Source organism: Pleurodeles waltl, chromosome 1_1 (genome assembly GCF_031143425.1).
Source record: "Pleurodeles waltl isolate 20211129_DDA chromosome 1_1, aPleWal1.hap1.20221129, whole genome shotgun sequence".
In the NCBI taxonomy this organism is placed as follows: domain Eukaryota; kingdom Metazoa; phylum Chordata; class Amphibia; order Caudata; family Salamandridae; genus Pleurodeles; species Pleurodeles waltl.
The window spans coordinates 732,315,219-732,335,510 of NC_090436.1; the positions used below are offsets into that span (position 1 = coordinate 732,315,219).

At 42.7% G+C, this 20,292-nt stretch overlaps 1 protein-coding gene across 1 annotated transcript in view; it reads left to right on the forward strand.

Moving 5' to 3' along the window:
* Positions 1–17,918, forward strand: part of AUH (AU RNA binding methylglutaconyl-CoA hydratase) — a 711,935-nt gene extending 694,017 nt beyond the window's left edge. Inside the window, exon 10 of the mRNA XM_069227411.1 lies at positions 17,423–17,918. Within this exon, the coding sequence (XP_069083512.1) occupies positions 17,423–17,500 (78 nt within the window). The 3' untranslated portion in view covers positions 17,501–17,918. The remainder of the gene's footprint in view (positions 1–17,422) is intronic.
* Positions 17,919–20,292: the final 2,374 nt, after the last annotated feature.

Here is a 20,292-nt window from a genome sequence, read left to right on the forward strand (position 1 = left end):
TTAAAGTGGTTCTTGAGTTCTTCTCAGAGTTTCACTTCTGAAACTTTGCATATTTCTACAGCGACTATGTCAAATTTTTCCCTACCATTGGAGGCATAACAATCTGTTGCAAGTGCTATGAGTTTAAACCCTTATTGAACTTGTGCAACATCTTTATTGGTTTTTATATTCTGAACATGACCCCTCTGCCTATGACTTTTGTTCCTTAACTCACCAAAGCAGTGTTTCTCTTTCTTAGATACATCTCGCAACAAAGAACGATCTCCCAAGAGAACCTCCCACAAAAAACAGGAGGGAGAAGTCCTCTTCTGTGTTGAAGAAATGTGCCTGGTCCTGGTACCATTCATGGTCTGTATGCTGTTTCCTGATACCGATATCATCCTCTTTGTTTCAGCTGCTTCCAACTTTGAAAACGATAAATCCAGAATTTCCTGACTGTACCTGCTGACCCTGTGCAGGCCAAAGTCATGTGGCAGCTATGCTAGATATATTCAGGATGACCCCTTAGACTGGGGCACTCTGTAGCTTAGCGCCATCCAGCAGGTTTGGCAATACCAGTAGCTCCAGTGTCGCTTGACATGGTGCTACCACATGCTCCTCCTATGGTGCTGTTTCCAATGAAGACTGTGCATTCCACCCCTGAGCACTCAGCACCACCTATGGTGCTTTCACCAGCGCTGCACCTTGCGCTAGTTTAAGGTCAGTGTCTGCTTTGTCGACAACTTAAAGCAGAATACCTCCCTAGGACCTAAACATTTGCATAGATGGAAGCATGTTCCAGTCTGATATGGGTGCTCTTGCCAAGGCAGAAAAACTGCAGCTACACAGAGCACAAGTCTGAGGCTGACAACCTCCGCCTCTCTTACAGTGCAGTTAATTGTCTACACCTGGAATTGCACTTGGCCTTGTCACATCTCCAGAAGGAGACATCCCTTAACATTCTGGGCCTTCCGACAAACTCTCTTAATTTGTTTTTGGTTTTGGAAAAGCAACTGAGGCACTGGAATTAACCTTTCCTAGCATGGAAACAACATCTAACATAGTAAATAAAGTCCTGCAACACTCATCTGCTGCTTCATAACTTTTGCCACCAATTAATAAGGCACATGTGGAACACATCTTGTTTGCCTGGGAGAAACCCTTCTTTGTTGTGGATGTCCACAGGAAAATTACATGACATAATAGACTCGTAACATGGACCCCCCCAGCTATCATCAGATCCTTCTCCAAAGACGCTAGTGCTATAAACCTTTTCTATAAAGTTGAACCCTATTTTTTTCCTATAGCCCCTCCACATCAAGAATCGAAGAGGATGATCTCTTTGGGCCCAAACATGTATCCCTCTAGCAAGCTTGTCCTTCCCAGTGCAAATGTTATATGGCCAGTAAGTCCAAGCCCTGTGGCAAGAATGACTCTTATTAATCTACCTGACAAAATGAAAAATCCTCTTATTGATCTGGTCAGCCTTGGACACTTTTAAAGGGATCCTTGACTGATGCTGGGATTCTGCAAATACAATGGCTCGAACCATGGCCACGGTTTTCACTCTGTACCACCAAACTTGGATGCGCTTCACTGGTTTCTTGGGAGATGTCCAAATGACCCTCATGGAGATGCCTTTTCGATGGTGAATGCCTGGAGAGTTATAGTACTCTGCTAGTGCTGGGTTGTGCAGTTACAATAAAGGGGCATGGTATTTTACTCATTTTATTTTTCAAGAATGGCAGAGGCCTTAGACCTGTATTGGACCCTGCTACTTAAATTATATTTTGAATTAGTTAATTTAGCAGGACAAATGTAAATGCTATCCCTGAGCAGGTTCTCCTCATCCTCTTGGCCCTTAGTCTATGGATTGACTGATGATCCTGGACCTCCAGGACTCCTATTTTCAGGTGCTAGCTAGCGCTGCAGCTTGTGTGTGGAGGTCAGGAATCCATGTATCCAGGTATTCCAGTACTTGGAAACCTGGCTGGTGAAAGTGGGATCTCCTGCATTAGCCATGGAACATCCTCAGCACATCATGACTTGTCCCCAGTACATGAGGTTCATGAATGATGCTCAAAAACCCAATCTTGTCCCTAACAGAGATTGACCGTCATGCTAAACACAACTTTTTTGAAGACTTTGCCACTTCATAAGTAGATTATAGATATATACAATATTATTTTGATGTTTCTGAATCAGAACATGATCCCACTTCTTTAGTCATACACCTGTTAAGCCTGATGGCCTAATGCATCCTGTTGGTGCTGCACATCAGAAGGTAATGAGAGCCCTTAAGTGGTGCCAGAAAAAAACATTTCTCTAGCATCAAATGAGCCTATTGGCTCAGGTGCAGAGCTATAGTTCTGTGTATCTGCACCTGGCATGTGCTCCTCCTGTCTGCCTATGGGATATCATTCAGTCCTCCATAGTTGCATACTACTGTAGTTATGGACCATTCCTCGGTGAGCTGGGTGCTCATTTTGGTAACTTCACAGCTTGGGACATATGATCCACGTTAGATTAACACCTGGACATAACTGTGCCACAGCTGTAAACAATCCTTCTTACCATGAAGATTTTCCTACCTTCCATTTCAGGGAGTGTCGTTCACGCTCTGCTCTACACCGCCACCATCGTCCACTATATCAACAGACAAGGCAATGTGAGGTCTGGAACCCTTGTTAGAAGTCATTAGTAGTAGTGGTGGCCCCAGCAACATGGCTACTTCCCGCCCAATGTGAGAACAATGTCTCTGAGTTATCTCTCCATAGAGAACCATGATAGGGAGCTTCGCCCTGCAGTAATAATCTTCTCCAGATGAATTTCAAGCCATGGGTCGGAACAAGTACTATCCTCAATTCTGTGCCATCACTTAACTCAATAGTTTCCTGAGTATGCTTTCAGGTTCAGTTAGTTGTGGGGCTTGCTTTATGACTTCTGTCTGATTTTGCTTGTATTGGAGGTCCTAGAGAAGGTGTGAGAGTATTAGGCTCAACTGCTTCCCCCGACATGGCAAGTAGGGTTTTGACAGCTGATTGTTTGGAACTCAGTACTCAGTCCAAACTTCCTCTTCCACACAGGGTGGACCTGCTTTCTCAGCATGGTGATCTGGTCCTCTGCCCCAGTCCTCTGACACTGAGGCTACACACCTGAAGATTGAGCAGTGCCAACAAGAGCCATTCTCCATGCCTCCAGAAGTTGTGGGCAATTCTTGAGTGCCAGGAAGCAAACTAAATCCACTTGTTTGTGCCACTGGAATAACAATTTTCCCTGGTCCGAGTCTGAAGCCTGAATCCCCGTTAGTTGTTCCTTTTCAGTGTTCGCCACTTCACCAATCTAGCCTTTCATAGGCTACTATAAAGGGTTTTTTGACTGCTCTGTTCACCGTCATTTGTCTTCCAGGCAGGCCTTCTTTGTTTAAGTCACCGCTGGTTGGGAACTTTCTTAAAGGTTTGCTCTCATAATTTCATTCCACTTCATTTATCCCCCCACATTGGTATTTGAATCTTGTGTTATGATTCCTTGTAGCATCTCCTTCCAATGTAATGCACAGTCACCCAGTTCGATTTATGACCCTGAAAAGCTTTTTCCTTATTGCTCCATAAATGCTGGGGACTCCAAGCTCTCTGAGTCTTGTTCTTTGCACCTTCTTTCCTTCCTAATAAAAATGGTAGCTCTTTCTTCCATAAGCTAGTCCTTACTTACTTTTTAATCATTGTTCCCTCCTCTGCATCTTACTAAAGCGTAGGAGGGACTCCATTCAGTGGATCCTATGCTTGTGACTTCGTGTTACATTGACCGCCCACATCAGGACAGAGTGGATGATCAGCTGTGCCTCGACTTTGCTTGAACAAGAAATGACAAGGCGGAAACCAGGTAAATAATTTTCGACTAGGCTACACACTTCATTAAGATTTGCTGTGTCATGTTCAGGAAGAAAGCTCCAACTGGCATTCCTGCGACACTCCACGAAGGCTAATGAACCTTCTTCGGCTCTCTCCAGAGATCTTCTGGGCTTCCAGTTAGTCTCGCTAACACACATTTGAGAAGCTCTTCCTTGCATGCTTTTGTCAAGCATTATTACTTCACATGTCAGAAACACAATGACAGGCACTTTGCCTGGCTTGTGTTACATGACATGCATTGTGATTTGACACTACTCAGTCAGTCTTCAAGGAGGTGTTACTGTGGGACTAACTTATATGATGTGGAATCTGCAAGAAGAGGTATTAATTAGAAGAAAAATGTACTTACATTCAGTAATGTTATTTCTGTAGGATAGTATATCTTACTACATATTCCTCTCCACCATCTCTCCTCCCCTGATGAGTTAATACAGGTATTAATAAGATAAGTTGAGATAGCATATCATATATGGCACTGAGAGTCTCTCAGGGTTCTCTGCATGCTGTAATGGAGCACAGCAAAGCTACCAAGAACGTATGCCCCCCCCCCCCACATGCTGTGGTTTTTCATGTGTTGTCATTAAATACTAGGCAGAGAGAATCACGTCTAAATCTGAATGATGACACAGAGCTGTTGCTGGTGAAAACCTTTCTGTATTCAGTCTGGTTCGTAGAGATATTCATAAGTGGAGGCGTCTATGGGAAAATATACCTTCCATCAGAAATGTTGTTACTGTAGGTAAGTAATGATTTCTTCACTTTGTAGCTACTATTCTACTGTCAGGTCTTGAAGCTTTTGTTCAGCCTTGTGCAGTAGCTGGCCATCATAGCTTATCTCTGGTGACCTTGAACACTTTTCTCTTTTGCAAGACCAATGTGGCTGCTGAAGATCCCTGTTACTGACTATGTGCGCGCACTGGTAGCAGAGAAGCAGGACCCTCAACGTTTGATTTGTTCATGCTAGTTGCCGCAGTTTATTTAAGAAGTAATATTTAGTCCTGGGAACCCCCTCCAAGAAACCCAAATTACAATTAGAACAGTAGAACTAATTGTAGCAACAATCTTTACAGCATTGACATCATTATTGCTTTTTTTTAACAGCAAAGTTAAAGTTAATGCGGAGAAGAGCCATCATCAGCATCTAATGTTTTTAATAGAAAGATTTTATGGATTCATGACACTTCTAAGTAATATTTTGTTTATAACATCTGCTAGCAAAAGAGTTCTAGATTGATACGGATGATTGATCATATGACTCGTGTCTAACAGAGGAGAGACCACCGTATAACAGGCAGAGTTTTTACTTGACCTGAGAGTATGCAGTGTGATTTTCACTTGAAGATAGGAAGGTCTTTGACCTTCATTGTACCTCCAAATCGGAAGTCCTGGTTTAAAGGTGAACTTTTTACCAGAGGCAGCATTTATGTGAGTTTTAATTCTATGGAAACACACAAATTTAGCACGATTTACTGTAGTCTTACCGCTAATTGTTTTTTCTTGCTGCTTACTATCTGATTTTTAAAGGGCAACTCAGACAGTCACTTACTTAAAAGGGGAAACCCCTGGAACCACAACTATGAAACCACGAAGTTGTGAAAAACGAAAGCGAAACAACGCTTTCGTTTTCCACGACTTCCTGGTTTTCATATCTTAATTATGCATGTCTGAACCATGTACATGCGTGGTTAAGGTACAGAAGAAGGGAGTCGGAGTCAACGCGGTGAAGGAGGAGATAAGTTGGGCTTGGACCAGGGCTGTTTTTTTTTTGTTTGGGGGGGGGGGGGTGTGGGCTGGGTGGCACAGGGTGATTAGGGTTTGGGGGGTCAGGGTTTAGGTTTAAGGGGTGGGTTGGGGGTTAGGGTGTTTAGGTTTTAGGGGGGGGTTGGGGTTGTGGTAATTTTGGGGGTGCGGGGTAGTTGTGGGGATGGGGGGGTCACGATAATTTTTGGCGGTGGGGGGTTAGGGGGGAAGCATGCTGGAACCGTGCATGCTGATCACTAATGCCTTTACCAGTAATGCGTTTACAATGGAAAATCGTTTTAAACGCATTCGTGGTAAAGGCATTAGTGATAAGAATGAGGTTGTTGTTCCGACCTCGTTGTTGAGCCATGGGTGCTTGAAACACTCGTGGTTCCGACATATAATCACTTAAAAGGTCTAACACAGAGTAGATGAGCAAACTGGCGAAAGGCATATGATACCACTTTCTTTGATACCAGCTTGTTTAAGTTGAATCAGAATTCCTAAAGGCTTAAAGCTCTGGATATTGAGGTCACACGTTTTTACCAACATTTTGTGACTAGAAGCAAGCAGAATTACGTAGGTACACCTCTTTTAGTTCGTTTAAGCTTTAGGCTGCTGTTACTTATACACATGGCCACTTTTAATCTTTCAATCATTTAGGACAGCAACATGGTCCTGTGGGCTATTGGCACTCAGATACATCTGTGAGCCATCTTCATAAGAATGAAATTGTATACGTTCAAATGTGATGATTTTGAAAATCTGTTTACTAAAGATATTAAACAAAAGCATTGAGTGCAGACATCCATGAGGGACATCATACCACTTTGACTTTAGTGAAATGAGTGTGGTCTGTTTTGACACTCTGGCTCTCATTAAGAGTCTGGTGGTCCTTGTACCGCCAGACTCACGGTGGCGGTCTTACTGTCGCCAGACCAGCGGTAAAGACCGCCATATTATGACTTTGGCGGTTTGGCTGAAGCCAGACCGCCGAAACGCCGCCCGTACCGCCAGTTCAGACAGACCGCTGGGCAGAAGGAGAGTACCTCCAGCCCGGTGGTAGCTTTAATACTGCCATCAGTATTACGACTCAGCAGACCTCCAAATTTTCGTGGCAGACGCACCCCCACAAAAATGTTGGCGGTCATGCACCCGGTGACTGGAATCTTCATTCCGGTCGCTGGCAGACACATCCACACACCTACATTCAAAAACCCTCACTCACCCAAGCATTGCACTCAGACACATACACATGCATGTATGCACTCAAACTGACATCCTCTTTAACCCCTCTGCATTCACACAAACATACATGCACTCACACACACACACACAACACCTCCCTTCCCCCTCTCAGCATACACGCACTCACAAACACACACACAGCCCCCCTCCGCAATCATACACACATGCAGGCACCACACACATTCACACAACACCCCTGCCAACCCCCACCCTTTTCAGAAGATCACTTACCTGCTTTGACGAAGTGGCTGCATGGGAGGGGATGGGTCCTGGTGATTTCCACTGCCGGCACTGCACCGTCGTGCAGGAAACCGCCAGGCCATATTACGGATCGTCTTACGGCGGGCGGTGTCCTGTTGGCGTGTCAGTACCGGAGTTGGAAAGCGCCTGTATTACAACATCGGCCAGCCCAGCGGTGTCGGATTTCTGCCCGAAATCAGGCAGAAATCAGCACAACATCGTAATAGGGTGGTCTTCTGAGTGCCAGCACTGATGGTCTTTTGGCATCCACAGCTTCAGCTGTCTTTTGAAAAGACCGCCAAAGTCGTAATGAGCACCTCTCTGTCTGTCCTGAAAGAAATTCATCAAGCAACTTGCTTGCCATTTTGGTCATACTGACTTTGGTCCTCAAGCAGTTAGGCATGAGCTAAGGTCCACTATAACAAATACCACTTAAAGGTCCTGTAATGTAAGCTGTAATGCAATCAGGACATTATGTAGCAGTAACACCAAAACCTTTTTAGGGTTGAGCGCGCAAAGTGCTCTGTCCCTGGTGTAATCTCTCTGGGGGCTTTTAACCATGCCCATGTCACGCCTATCAGCTTGGTTGGGTCGAGGCCTTGCCTTTTCAAATTCGCTTGATTACATTAGTAAAAGGCATGCATACGTCATGCCTTTTTCGGTGTTTAACCCTCCTCGAGCGCACCGGCCAACTACTGAAAACATACGAGGCTCCATGTTTTCCATATGGTTTCTGGACTACTTTTTCTCTTAATTTTCTAGGCAGCGCAATCTCGCTGGGCAGTAGTCAAGCGCTTTGCATGACATTGACCATGTTACATGGATATTTGCCCTTTAGCCGGTTACATGGATAATTGCACTTTTGCCAGTTACATGTATAATTGCACTTTTGCTGATACGTTTCATTACAAGCGAAATTCTGTTTCCTTTTGTGTGTCTGTTTCGCACTAATGGCGGCCGTCGGCTTGCTTATGTGAAACTGTTTTTACTTTTTATTTTAATTTTATGTGGCAAGAAAAGTCCTATTAGTTATGTGAAACCGTTTTACTTTTACTTTTCAGTTTATGTGGCAAGAAAGGTCTGGTTAGGAGTTTACAACGCCAATAGCTTTAATTTGAGCAAACGCGAGACCCATTGCATTACAAATGCCTGTTTCATGTTATCGGTGGAAACCAAACTGGTGACTTACTGATGGTTTTAGAAATAGACTTCAAACTGAGCTGCAACAATACTTTCGAGGACCTTAGAGATCTGTGGTAACTTGGCTATAGAACAAATGTTTTGCAGAACTTTAGAATCAAAGGATTTCATTTTATTGCAGTGCCTAATACATATTTCTTACACCTAGTTGATACCAACCCTAGCAGCTATTGGTTTATCATCTCCATGACATAGGGACCAGAGCAGTGGTCATGTGTTAGGCTGCTAGTGCTGGATGGACAGCATTTCGTTTTTCTGCATTTCTGTGTTGCTGAATGCAATAGAAGTACATGTTCTATTATAATATTTCTACTTTCTGTCTATTGAAAGTTGTATGTCCTGAATTTTATAAATAAACAGGGCATTTAATTATTCTGGTCCTTCCATTGATGAATAAAGACATGTACCATCCACAACAGGGTAATAAATGATTGAAGATGTTAAACAGTCCTTATTGTTGATTATTTGCATTTCAACCCTTTAACTTAAATTGTCTTTTTTTCCTCAAAACAAAACAGAGGCTGATTTAACAAATTGTCAGCTTGCCATTTTCTTTTCCTCCATTGTAAGATCTGTAAGAATAAATGTACACGAGGGTTGAAAGACTTTCTAAATTGGTTTACCTTGTTCGGCTCTACTTTAGTATATACCACTCAAATAATGTGAAGTGAATTATAAAAAATGTTGGTAGACATTAATTATCGATGTAGGCTGTCATTAGCTTTTGCTAAATCTTGTTTTATATTTCTGAAAATTCCATTTTTGTATGGTGGCAGATGTGGACTGCCGACGTTTTTGCTCTGCATCTAGTTGAAGTTGTACAACAAAGTGGTCAAACCTCCTAAGAAGGGTGAACTATAGATACTGAGTTTCAAGTCTCCAACCAAGACAATGTTAAGACTGTGACCTTTATATTTAATGGGGCATTTGTTAAAAACGACAAGTTGTAGGTGGGCATGGCTTCAACGGTGAGGTGGATGGTAGCCTGATTCTGTCGCTCCTGACTGCACGCACCAAAGATGGCGATTTTGTCAACAAATATCACACCAAAATGGTCAGAAATGACATACCACAATAGTGTTTGATCGATAGACTTGAAGCGACGTTCTGAGGATGTAATGGATTGAGCCTAGGCTGTATTTTTGGCCCGGAGTAGTCTGATGAGAGTGGCTGAACTGTATCTCAAAATGGCTGCCACCCTTTTTAATGCTCTGAATTTGTCTGCAACACCGAAGGGCTCATAACTCCACCATGACTCTGACTCAGGCAAGCTGTTTTCTTCCTTTATGCTGCAGCGCTAATACCTGCATTCCACCTGCCTGCTTTGCTGCACTGCCCCGATGGTATTGTCTTGTAATGAATCGCCATCACGCCTGACTCCAAAATGGTGCTGACGACCAGTGTAGCCTAGCAGCATCCTGCCTCTCCCCATTCTCGGTAATGTGGCGGTAGCCCCTACTTTTAACCTATTGATTCAAGTGCTCGGAAAGCAGTAGCTGAAAGTGCTGGGCTCCGCTGAGCTCCTTTACTTGTATCCTGTCCTCCGACTCCAGATGCTGACAAGTTATGCCAGTCCAACAGCTGTATACCTATATTTTGAGGGCTCACCTTAGTCACATATCACTTGCGTAATGACAACTGGGAGCGTGCTACACCAGCTCTGGGCTTCAGTTGTTGGCAACTCAAGTTGACGTGAAGTGGCTTCAGAGTGTGTCTTTCTGTTACTGGTTGGGTTAGTGACACTGCATTCATATTATGCCATCACAGATACACCAAGGTAGCCCCAAGATATTCGACCAAGAGGCCCCCCACATATCCTCAGTCACAGTTTGCCACATTAACCTCTTCTTAAGTGGGTGTATTTTGGCGTGGTGGGCCACAACAAAAGACGTTGTAAGAGGGTACTGGCTATCACAACCCATCATACTCTAATAGGCCCTTGAGTTTCCCACTGGGCGGCTCAGAGTCTCCTGTCCCACATAGCATTATTGGTGCTTTGACCATGACCATAAAACAATCTAAATCATCCCTCTAACGCTCCAAGGCTGAACCTCTGTATCCGGATCTGCTGATTAAAGGGAAAACAGACAGTAATGCTACTATGGACATGATACTAAACAAACTAGCTGAGGTCCATGATCTTCACAAATCAACAATAAGTAATAAGGATGCAATGCAGCTTGAGTTGAATGTCATAAAGGCAGACATCAGCAATATCAGGAACAGGCTGTCTGCTACAGAACAATGGATTTGTGTTGTGGAAGACCTGTCATTTAGTAGAGAGAAAGAATTTAAAACGCTCCAGTGTACGAAAACTCTCCATAAAGAAGGATCAGACTTGGAAGACTGAAACCAAAGAGGGAATCTACAAATATTTGTCATTCCTGGGTCAACAGAAGCCTCTTAAGTCTCATGTGTTTCCTTTTTGGAAAAATTTACTTCCACAAGTTAGCAGTCTCTTCTTCGCCAAATATTTTGAACTTAAATGTGTGCTTTCCTTACCCTCATTTAAGCCTGCAAACGAATCAATCATGAGACAGATCATCTGTAAGCCCTTACACTTTCAACACACAGATTTGATCCTCAACTATAGGCGCAAGCATGACCATTTCCTTTGGAGTGGCTGAAAAATACGCATTTTACAGGACTATTCAAAATCTACTGTTGACAGTAGGAAAAGATTCCTGGCTCTTCGACCTCATCTAAAAAAACTGACCTTGCAGTTTTAATTTAATGGACCAGCAAGATTCAGAATATTCGTTGATGACAAACAGCATGTCTATGTTAATGCTAAGTACCTCACAACTTTTCTGGATAAGTGGGAAGACCATGAAATGGAGGACCAGTTTCCCAGCTCTAGCAAAAGAAAACACTAATTCTGTGAACAGCTTACTATGCAATCCACATATATGTGCCTTGTGGAACTGCTTCACATATCTGTGATTTCCCGTTCGACCATAGATAAGTCATTGAGCAGTTTCCATGTCTGTTCTTGAAAACATTTGTTTTACTGTTAATGGCAGTGAGTGTCAACATTGATTGCCCTTGCCAGTATTTGTTTTCAGCTGTTACTTCTTAAAGTATGTTTAAGACTACTTGAATATGTTGCAATTGTGTGTAGTCCAAGCTTGTTGCCAGTCAGATTGCTAAAGTCTCACAACATGTATTCACTATGATAAGTCCTTAAGTATATGTTGCTTCTTATCATTACATGTTACCTCCCACATTTGTAATGATGCAAAGAGGCATACTCATTATTACTCTGTTTTAGGGGACTTGACGCTGGACATTTGCTCCTTAATATACTCGCTCAATTATATGCATATCCTTTTGATTAAGAGTGTTTCTCATGCATAGGTCATTTATGACTTAAGTTTATCCTTGTTTAATTCACAAGTCAGTACTATTCATTGGTCTCAGAGCCATTGAGTGACGTCTCTCTGTCGTCCTCTCCAATTTCCCTGTTATTGGTGAGTTGGGTTGGAGGGAGGGATTGGGAGGTGTAGGGGTGTCTTTGGATGGGGTTTTATTTATTTCTTATTTCATGTTTATTAGTTACCTTTAGTTTCTTCCTTCTCCAGGTTGAATTATGGATTATGCAAACCTCGACTTATGGTTCATATCACACACACTTGCTTACCAGGTTACTCAGATTCTGTCCCATTTCAATATCCATCAGCCTTATCTATACCTTATGTACCGAGATGTATTCCAAGCACTTTTAATGGCACACTGTGTCCCCCTCTCAATCCAATCAACACAAGCTTTATTCGGTCATAAATAACCATCAAAGCATAAAACCACAACAATCCAAAAATTACATACTTGATTAAAAAAAAAAAAAGAAAGTTAAAAAACATTAATCAACAGTTATAGTAAGATAAAACTCTCATTCCATATCCTGCAGCATACATATTTACAGATTACTATTTTTTAAAAGACGAGTACGGGTGTGCCATGCAGCCACAAGGAACTTGCCAACAGCACAAATTGAGGCAAGATCCTAAGGGCGAAACTACATTGTCTTATGCCCATATTCCGGAAAACTGGACGAATCATTTACGCCGGGGAAGGGCGTACGCTGGACAAAAAAACATAAAATGTACAACAGAGTCAGAGACATCATTACAGCCAGGACATGAGTCGGGTGTCGATAGTGGTCTCCAGCTACCAGTAAAGGGCATTAGCAGTAAACACCCGAATCTAAAACGAGCATTCAAGCTCTTACCCAATAAGTAAGGAATAAAATCTAAATAGAATTCAAATTGGGGATACCACTTAAAATCAAGGAATTGAGTAGTCAGTCGTCCATATGATGTAGAAAAAAGACATTTATTTCTGACAAAGGACCAATAGGCAGATTTCAGAAGTTGTTTCTGGGCGTTTCCTAGATTCTGAAGGTTCTCTCAGTAGTTCCCAAGTCCCAGGGTGCGAAACCATTTTGACACATGCCTGAGCCATGGGATGGACACTGCGTTAGGTCTATTTAGAATGTCAAGGAGGGAGTCCCTGTAAATGGTGAGCTCTGGTGAGGTCCAGGTCCTTACCCAAAATAGTAAGGGTCTCGGAGCTATCACATCAGAGATGCGATTAAGCCCAAGATCCAGAAACACCAGAATCAAGGGTGTACTACGTGGACACGCAAGTAGGGCTCTGGCGATGTTGTTTTCACCCACAGACAATTTGTTAGTGTTAGAAAAGCCCCACACCTCAGCACCATAGGCCTCAGAACTCTGCGCTTTTGCCAGATAGATTGTAATAGCCGGAGAGACAGCTTACGTGGCAGTGCTTTTTTAAAAGCGCAGAATGGCACCTGACCTATGCTGAAGAAGTGATACACTTTTACTGATCCTATCCTCCCAACGTAAGTTGTTTGTAATTCTTACTCCAAATAATCTATTGAGCAAACCTTACTTAAGAGGGCCCGTCTAGAGTAATGGTACATCTCCTAACTGGTCCTGAACTAAGTACCATCAGTTTGGTTTTACTAGCATTGAGTTCCAGCCCATAGTCTACACAGAAAGCATTGAACCTGTCGACAAGATTCTGAAGACCCATAGGGGTTTTAGAGATGAGAAGGGAGTCATCTTCAAAAAGTAATATGGGAATTTTCTGCGCGTTAAGGGAGGGGGTGTAATTTTGACAGGAGGACACAGCATGCCCCACCTCATTTATAAATAGAGTTGGTGCAAGAACACATCCTGGGCGAACCCCCCCCCCCCGCTGAATGGCTATATGGTCAGTTAATTCTCCCAGACTACCCCGTCTCACCTGGGCATATGTGTTCTCATGCAACTGTTGTAGTAAATAAATCATGTTGGCATGGGTACCTATTCTGTGCAGAACATCCCATAGCTTTTCTCTGGGGACCATGTCGAAGGCAGGCCGAAGATCCACAAAAACAACATATAAGTTTTGCTTCGCCAGGACTACATATTTTTAATATAGGAGGGTCAGCCTAAAAACCTGGTCCACTGTGCTGGTTTTTGGGTGAAAGTCCGCCTGAAGCGGGGATAGCCCAGTCTTGTGCCCAGTCCAATAGCCTGTCCAAGAGCTGTTTGGCAAAGATTTTCTGAAGGTTGTCAATAAGGCTAATTGGTCTGTAGTTTGCAGGGAAGCTCACGTCGCCCTTTTTGTAAATGGGGATTATTTTGGCCCCTTTCCAGGTGTTAGGAATTGTGTCCCCGCTATCATTACAGTTCAGTAACTCTGACACACTAGGTCTCACCAACCAATTAGTCTCTCAGGATGCCTAAACCAAACATCACCAACAGTTTGAAGATAGTCTCACTGAATGTTAAGGGACTTAACCATCCCGTAAAGTATAAATAAAATTGAGAACTTTCCGTTTAAAGTTAAGGCTGATGTTATATTACTATAAGAGACTGAAACTGACCTGAAAGAAGCTCTTTCCATTAATTATAAATGGACAAGCAAAGTCATTTGTTCCCCTGCTCTGAATAAAAAGAATGGGGTCATGATGACAATCTCAAGAAAATGAAACCTGAGATTAATATCTCACACCACTGACACTGGGAGTAGGGTAGCGATCACAAAACTCTGTCAAAATGGAAAAGCTATCCACCTCATTAATTTATATGGTCCAAATGCTGATGTTCCCAAATTTTGGAATTCCTTAGCTGACACCTTAAAAAATATTCCAGGAAATTAGATGATGATAGTAGGTGGAGATTTTAATCTTCCCATTGATCCAGCTCTGAACAGACAATCAAAAACTCCCCACACACTTTTCAAAATCACACAAAGCCTTACTAAAATTCTGTGCTAGATTTAATTTAAAAGATTGTTTGAGTCTACAACATCCAAATGCCAAAGATACCTTCATCTCACATCCGTGTACTTAATACTTGAGAATTTGCTACCTTCTCATCTCGGGCACCTTCATCCAACTTATTGATCAAACAGACATTCTCCCTAGATTCAAATCTGACCACTCATGCATATCCTTGATGATTATGGGACCTAATGCCAGTCCAAAAAACAGCATGTGGTGTTTCAGTCACGAAATGATCAAAGACAGCATATCTAGAACACATATAGAAACAACTATCCTTAATTATATCAAAGAAAATAAGACACACAAAATTTCCAACCCACAATTTGTGATGTGTTTAAACAACAATCAGTGGCACACTGATAGATATTCAGGCAAAATTGAACAAAGAACATATCAATAAGATGTGCAGCTTAGAATGTGAAATCAAGACGCTTGAAGCACTCCACATATTGAATGCTGATGCTTCCACCCTCACACTCTTAACAAACAAAAAAATATGAATACAATAGACTGCTGCATGAGAAGGCAGGAGTCTGGATCAATACATTCCAGTGCCTGCATCTTTACGTGACGAACAGAGGATGGAATCTGAAGCACATATCCTGATTATGTCAGCGCCAAGATAACTCTAGGCATTTGTGCGCTTTATGAATACCAAAGTCAATTCAAATAAAACCAAAAACTATCAGTATCATCAAGGATAAGCTGCACAATATACAAACAAATCCCCAAAGGATTTTAGACTTGTTTAAAAAGCTTTATGAATCATATCGGGATGATTGTCAACCCTCAGTTGAATCCTGTAAGGCCTATGTGGATACATTGAATCTGCCACAGCTATCTCAAGACAATAAATTAAGCCTCATCTTTGTCATTAGTGCAGAAGAAATACAGCTATCAATTAAATCACTCAAATCACATAAAGCCCCTGGGCAGCTTGGCTTTAGAGCAAACTTTTATTAAACATTTGCACCCTCACTAATTCCTTCACTGGTACAGCTATTTCAACATTTTGCAGGCTCTGGCTCTGTCACGGGCACCAAAAGTGAAGCTACTATTGTAGTTATTCCAAAGGACAGTAAAGTCCTTACTCTAGCAAAGAACTGCAGGCCTGTTTCATCAATTAATCAGGAGGCTAAGATTTATACCAAGATCTTGATCAAAAGACTAGAGCCACTTCTGCCAAAACTAGTGGATCACAAGTAGGTTTCATGAATGACCACCAAATCTAGCAAATTGTAGAAATGACCGAACTGCTTTCCTTGGGAAACAGGGATACATGTGTTTCTTTCTGACACCTGAATACACTCCAGGCTGGCTCTTGGTGGAACAAGCAGTTCTGGAAGCCATCCACCCCATCATGTTATTGCCCACTAAAATTAAACCCCCTCTCCCAGCCAAACACATATTTTGAAATACTAAACTGGCCTTATTGAAACTAGATAAACTCCTAGACTTCCCAATAAAGCCCTCCATCCTGATTTCTCTTTAGAAAAATACTTGCTATTCAAGATTGTTGGCAATTCATTCTTTTGGAAATCATGGTCCTTTATAGGCAAACACATTCTGAAACAGTTATGCCCGAGAAAATACCCACTCACTCCTCATGTTCAGATCAGGCAGCCAGGAGTGAGAGAGGCATGATTTGCACAGACTCCTGGCTGCCTGAGCTGAACTTTGCTGGGCTGAAGAAGTCACAGCTCTTACGGGCGTGACCTCTTCAGCTCAGCAAAGGTGCCTCGAGGCCCTCCCCCTCGGTGACAAGGGGAAGCGTCACCCATTGACTTTGACCTGGCTGCTTCAGGTTTAAGCCCTGAAGCGCCCAGGGCGAGTGCCAATCAGTGACACCTCGTCTCACTGACCCCAGCCAGTGAGGGAAGGCAGCAATCCGAACCCTCCTGGGACCTCCGAGGCTGAAGGTAAGTGTGTGTGTTTTTAAATGAATGTTTGGTGCATGCGTGTATGTTTGAATGTTGTTGAGTGTTGTGAATGGATGTGCGTGCATGTGTGAATGAATGAGTGTGAGTGTGCTGCCCGCCTCCCTCCCTCCTAAAATTACCAGCCGCCACTGCCAGCCAGATATATAATTCACACTTTCTAAAAGCGTCCACTCACTCCTATACCACTGTTCCCCGATGCTATTCAGCTATTGTGAAAACTGACCCGTGTTCAGCATGCGTTTCCAATGCTTCAGTAGTAGTAGCTGAAATAATTCATATGAGGGCAGTGGCGTAGCGTGGGGGATGCAGGGGGGGACGGCCGCACCGGGCGCAACATCTTGGAAGAGACTAAATCCACGGGTTAGGGGGCGCAAATTACTTGCCTTGCCCCGGGTTAGGGGGCGCAAATTACTTGCCTTGCCCCGGGTGCTGACAACCCACGGTACGCCACTGTATGAGGGAGGTTCTGCGCTCGTAGCACTCTAAACCAGTGAACTAGAGACATCATTACAGTTTAGCAGTTTGTAGATTTGCATGTTGTGCAGGGTTTGTTGTAATATATGCTGAATTAGTTAGCTGGCGAAAACAAATGTGCTTGTGATTGTACTGAGCGATCGTCAAACAAGCTGAGCAAAACTGTAACAAGATTCTGTGCAAAAGAAGGGCGGATGAAGGTCATTGTTGATGAGATAACACAACTGAAGTAACTGTAAATCAATTTATGTAACAGCTCTTTCCATAATCTAATCAAAGGCACTGCCTTGGGTGCATTTGTTTACTTGTTGCTCTTAACAGCCAAGGAAAGGTCTCTCATTGTATCTGATTTACAATAAAAGTTACTTAGCGTGGTTTTTTTTTCATTCTAGGTTATTCCAACAAAAGACAGAATTGAAGGACTCCTTGCATTCAAAGAGAAGCGGCCTCCTCGTTACAAGGGGGAATAAGGAGGGGCGCCAGCCTTTCAAAATCCAGGCCGCACAAACACATTGTTAGCAGGACGTTTTGCTCCAGTTTGCCTCAACAGCTGCAGTTTCATAATCACCAAACTTTAAAAAAAAAAAAAAGCATTACCCCATCCGGAATGTGCCCGTACATGCACCTGACTCCTGCGTATTTATGTTGCATTGTTCCATTCTGCGTCCTGACGGGAGCTTTGTGTACGTGCTAGGTCACGGTTTCACTCGGAGCAGTTTGTTTCCTCTTTATCTTTGAAATGCATCCGTCTCTGTTTCACTGAAAACACCTAATTTAACACAAGGCCTATAAAGGAACGTTGAATGTCTGTCTGGTGTACCTGTTTATGGGAAAACAAGATCATTGTATACCAAAAGGAAAACAAATATTAAACCAAGTACAAAATGACTTTTAGAGCTACTTGTTCTCTGTGTTTATTTTGTTTTCCCCCCTTTGGAGGGTGCTATAAAACTAATATCGAGCCCTGTTTGATAAGATATTTGAAAAATGGGATCCGTAAAGATGATTAGGGGAAAAAAGTGTAATAGGAAATTCATTGCTGTCCCATTATGAGTTTTTCAGGTGCTTTATAATCCTTTCAAATGTATTACTCGGTCTTATTCAGGGTTTGGCGGAACAGGTTTAAGACTGTTAACGTCTGTCCTCTTGCCCTGCCAAACCATCCCTTTCACCGCGCCACAGAGAGTTGTGGCTGCTGATGCATTGACTCCACCAGCGGAGGACCACTCACCCAGGACACCGAGCGGACTCTTGGGTCACAGTAACGGTTGTCATACGCAGGTAAGGAACGGACTAGTTCACGTGTTTTCCCCGCCTGTTTATGCCATGTGGAAATAAACCCCCACCCGCAGGGACAAAGGTCCCAGCTCATCAGGGGCATTTACTTGTCATTCAGACAAAACAAACTGCTGCCATAGGAGTTTGTTTTTTTCTGTACAGTTTTCCATGCGGGTACTTTAAACCTAGTGCTCACTCGGAAAACTTCACTGATGTCAAGAGAGCCGCCCTGGTTGCAGCTCCGTTGACAGAAGAGAACAACCTTTAAAGTATAGTTGGGCCTTCAGAAATCAATATCTCTACCCCGCTCAATACATCCAAAGGGGTGTGTGAAATCATAAAATAATTTCTGGTAAGGTATGATAGTAATTTAAAAATGTTTTTAAGTCAGTAGCATTTTTCATGATCAATGCATATTATCACCATTCTAATGCATTCTGGGAAAAGTATTACATACAATTTAGACTTTTTACCAAAAACTTTTGACTTTTTAGAAATAAACTGTAAAAGACTTTTATGAACTGTAACAAAAGCAATGTAACAGACATTTTGTTTGAAAAAGGAATCACTTTTAGTTTTATCAACTAAACATATAAATGTAGCTTTTAGATTCTGCATGCTATAACATTTTTGTATGTATCACAGATGTCCCTTCCACACAAGGTGTACATTCTCAGCAGGAGCTGCCCCAAGACACTCCCTCACCAAACAAGTGACATGGAGACAACACAACCTGCTAGAAGGGGCATACACTTGCTTAGAAGGTTATTTCGCCACCAATGCAGTGCTTCCAGAGTGCGGGCTTCAGATTTTGTTAGGACTACGTCTGTTTTTGGTGGCTTGATGGCCTCGATGTTGGCAGGGCAGCACCTACAAAATAACACAGAATTGCTTAGTTAGTGTCCATGAATGAAAGCAACTGGAAACATCAAAGATGGCTTGGATAAGCTAAATAACACTGTTGATGAGAGGCGTGATCAATAACAATTTTAAGCACCTAAGAGAGGCTGTAACACCTTTATAGACAGTTTTACAGCAAGAAAATGTAAATCATGAATGCCATCATCAGCTTATGTGATGATTAAATGGATTCACAAGGTCTGTTTACAAGCTGACACATGCTACTGCCACTTTATGAAGGAGCACAGTCAGCATGCAGGTAGAGGTGCGCCACACTTGCTGCTAAATCTGGTCATCTGAATAGTTGAGGAGGGCTTTATAACTTATAATGTACAATATACATAGGGCCTGATTACAACTTTGGAGGAAGGTGTTAATCCGTCCCAAATGTGACGGATATACTACCAGCTGTATTACGAGTCCATTATATCCTATGGAACTCGTAATACGGCTGGTGGTAAATCCGTCACATTTGGGACGGATTAACACCTCCTCCAAAGTTGTAATCAGACCCATACTTCTTAATGGTATTGTAACTTTAAGGTGGCCGCCATTAAGAGCATGAAGCTGCCTTTACCCGACATAAGTCGATGTGATGTGAGTAGCAGTTTTAAGACTTTGGCTAGGGCTGACAGGAATGTGTGGAACGTTTCAACAACACAATGTGTCAACATCAGATGTTGTTCTGCTTTGCTGGGAAGATCCTCTGTGGGAAAGACTGGCAGGAACATGCAGGATGTTCCAGGATCTGAAATGACTGACATCTGATGGTGTTCAGCACTGCTGGAAGGAACCTGACTCAAACATACTGTAGGCACACGATGGCATACCAAGGATGCTATGTGCATATTGCTGGCATCCAGGTTATTTGGAGCTTTAGACTTCAATGCCACTGGATTTTACTGGTGGGAGACTCAGCACTGTCATTGTTTTTTTCAACCCCCATAGGCTGAAATAGGAGAACCTCGAATTGAATGGAAAATGTGGATCAACTTGTTCCAGGCACAAGTTGATGTATTGTAAGCAGATGGGTGTACACCCCAGCGGCAATTATACTTGCAGTGATTTGCAAGGATATTTGCAG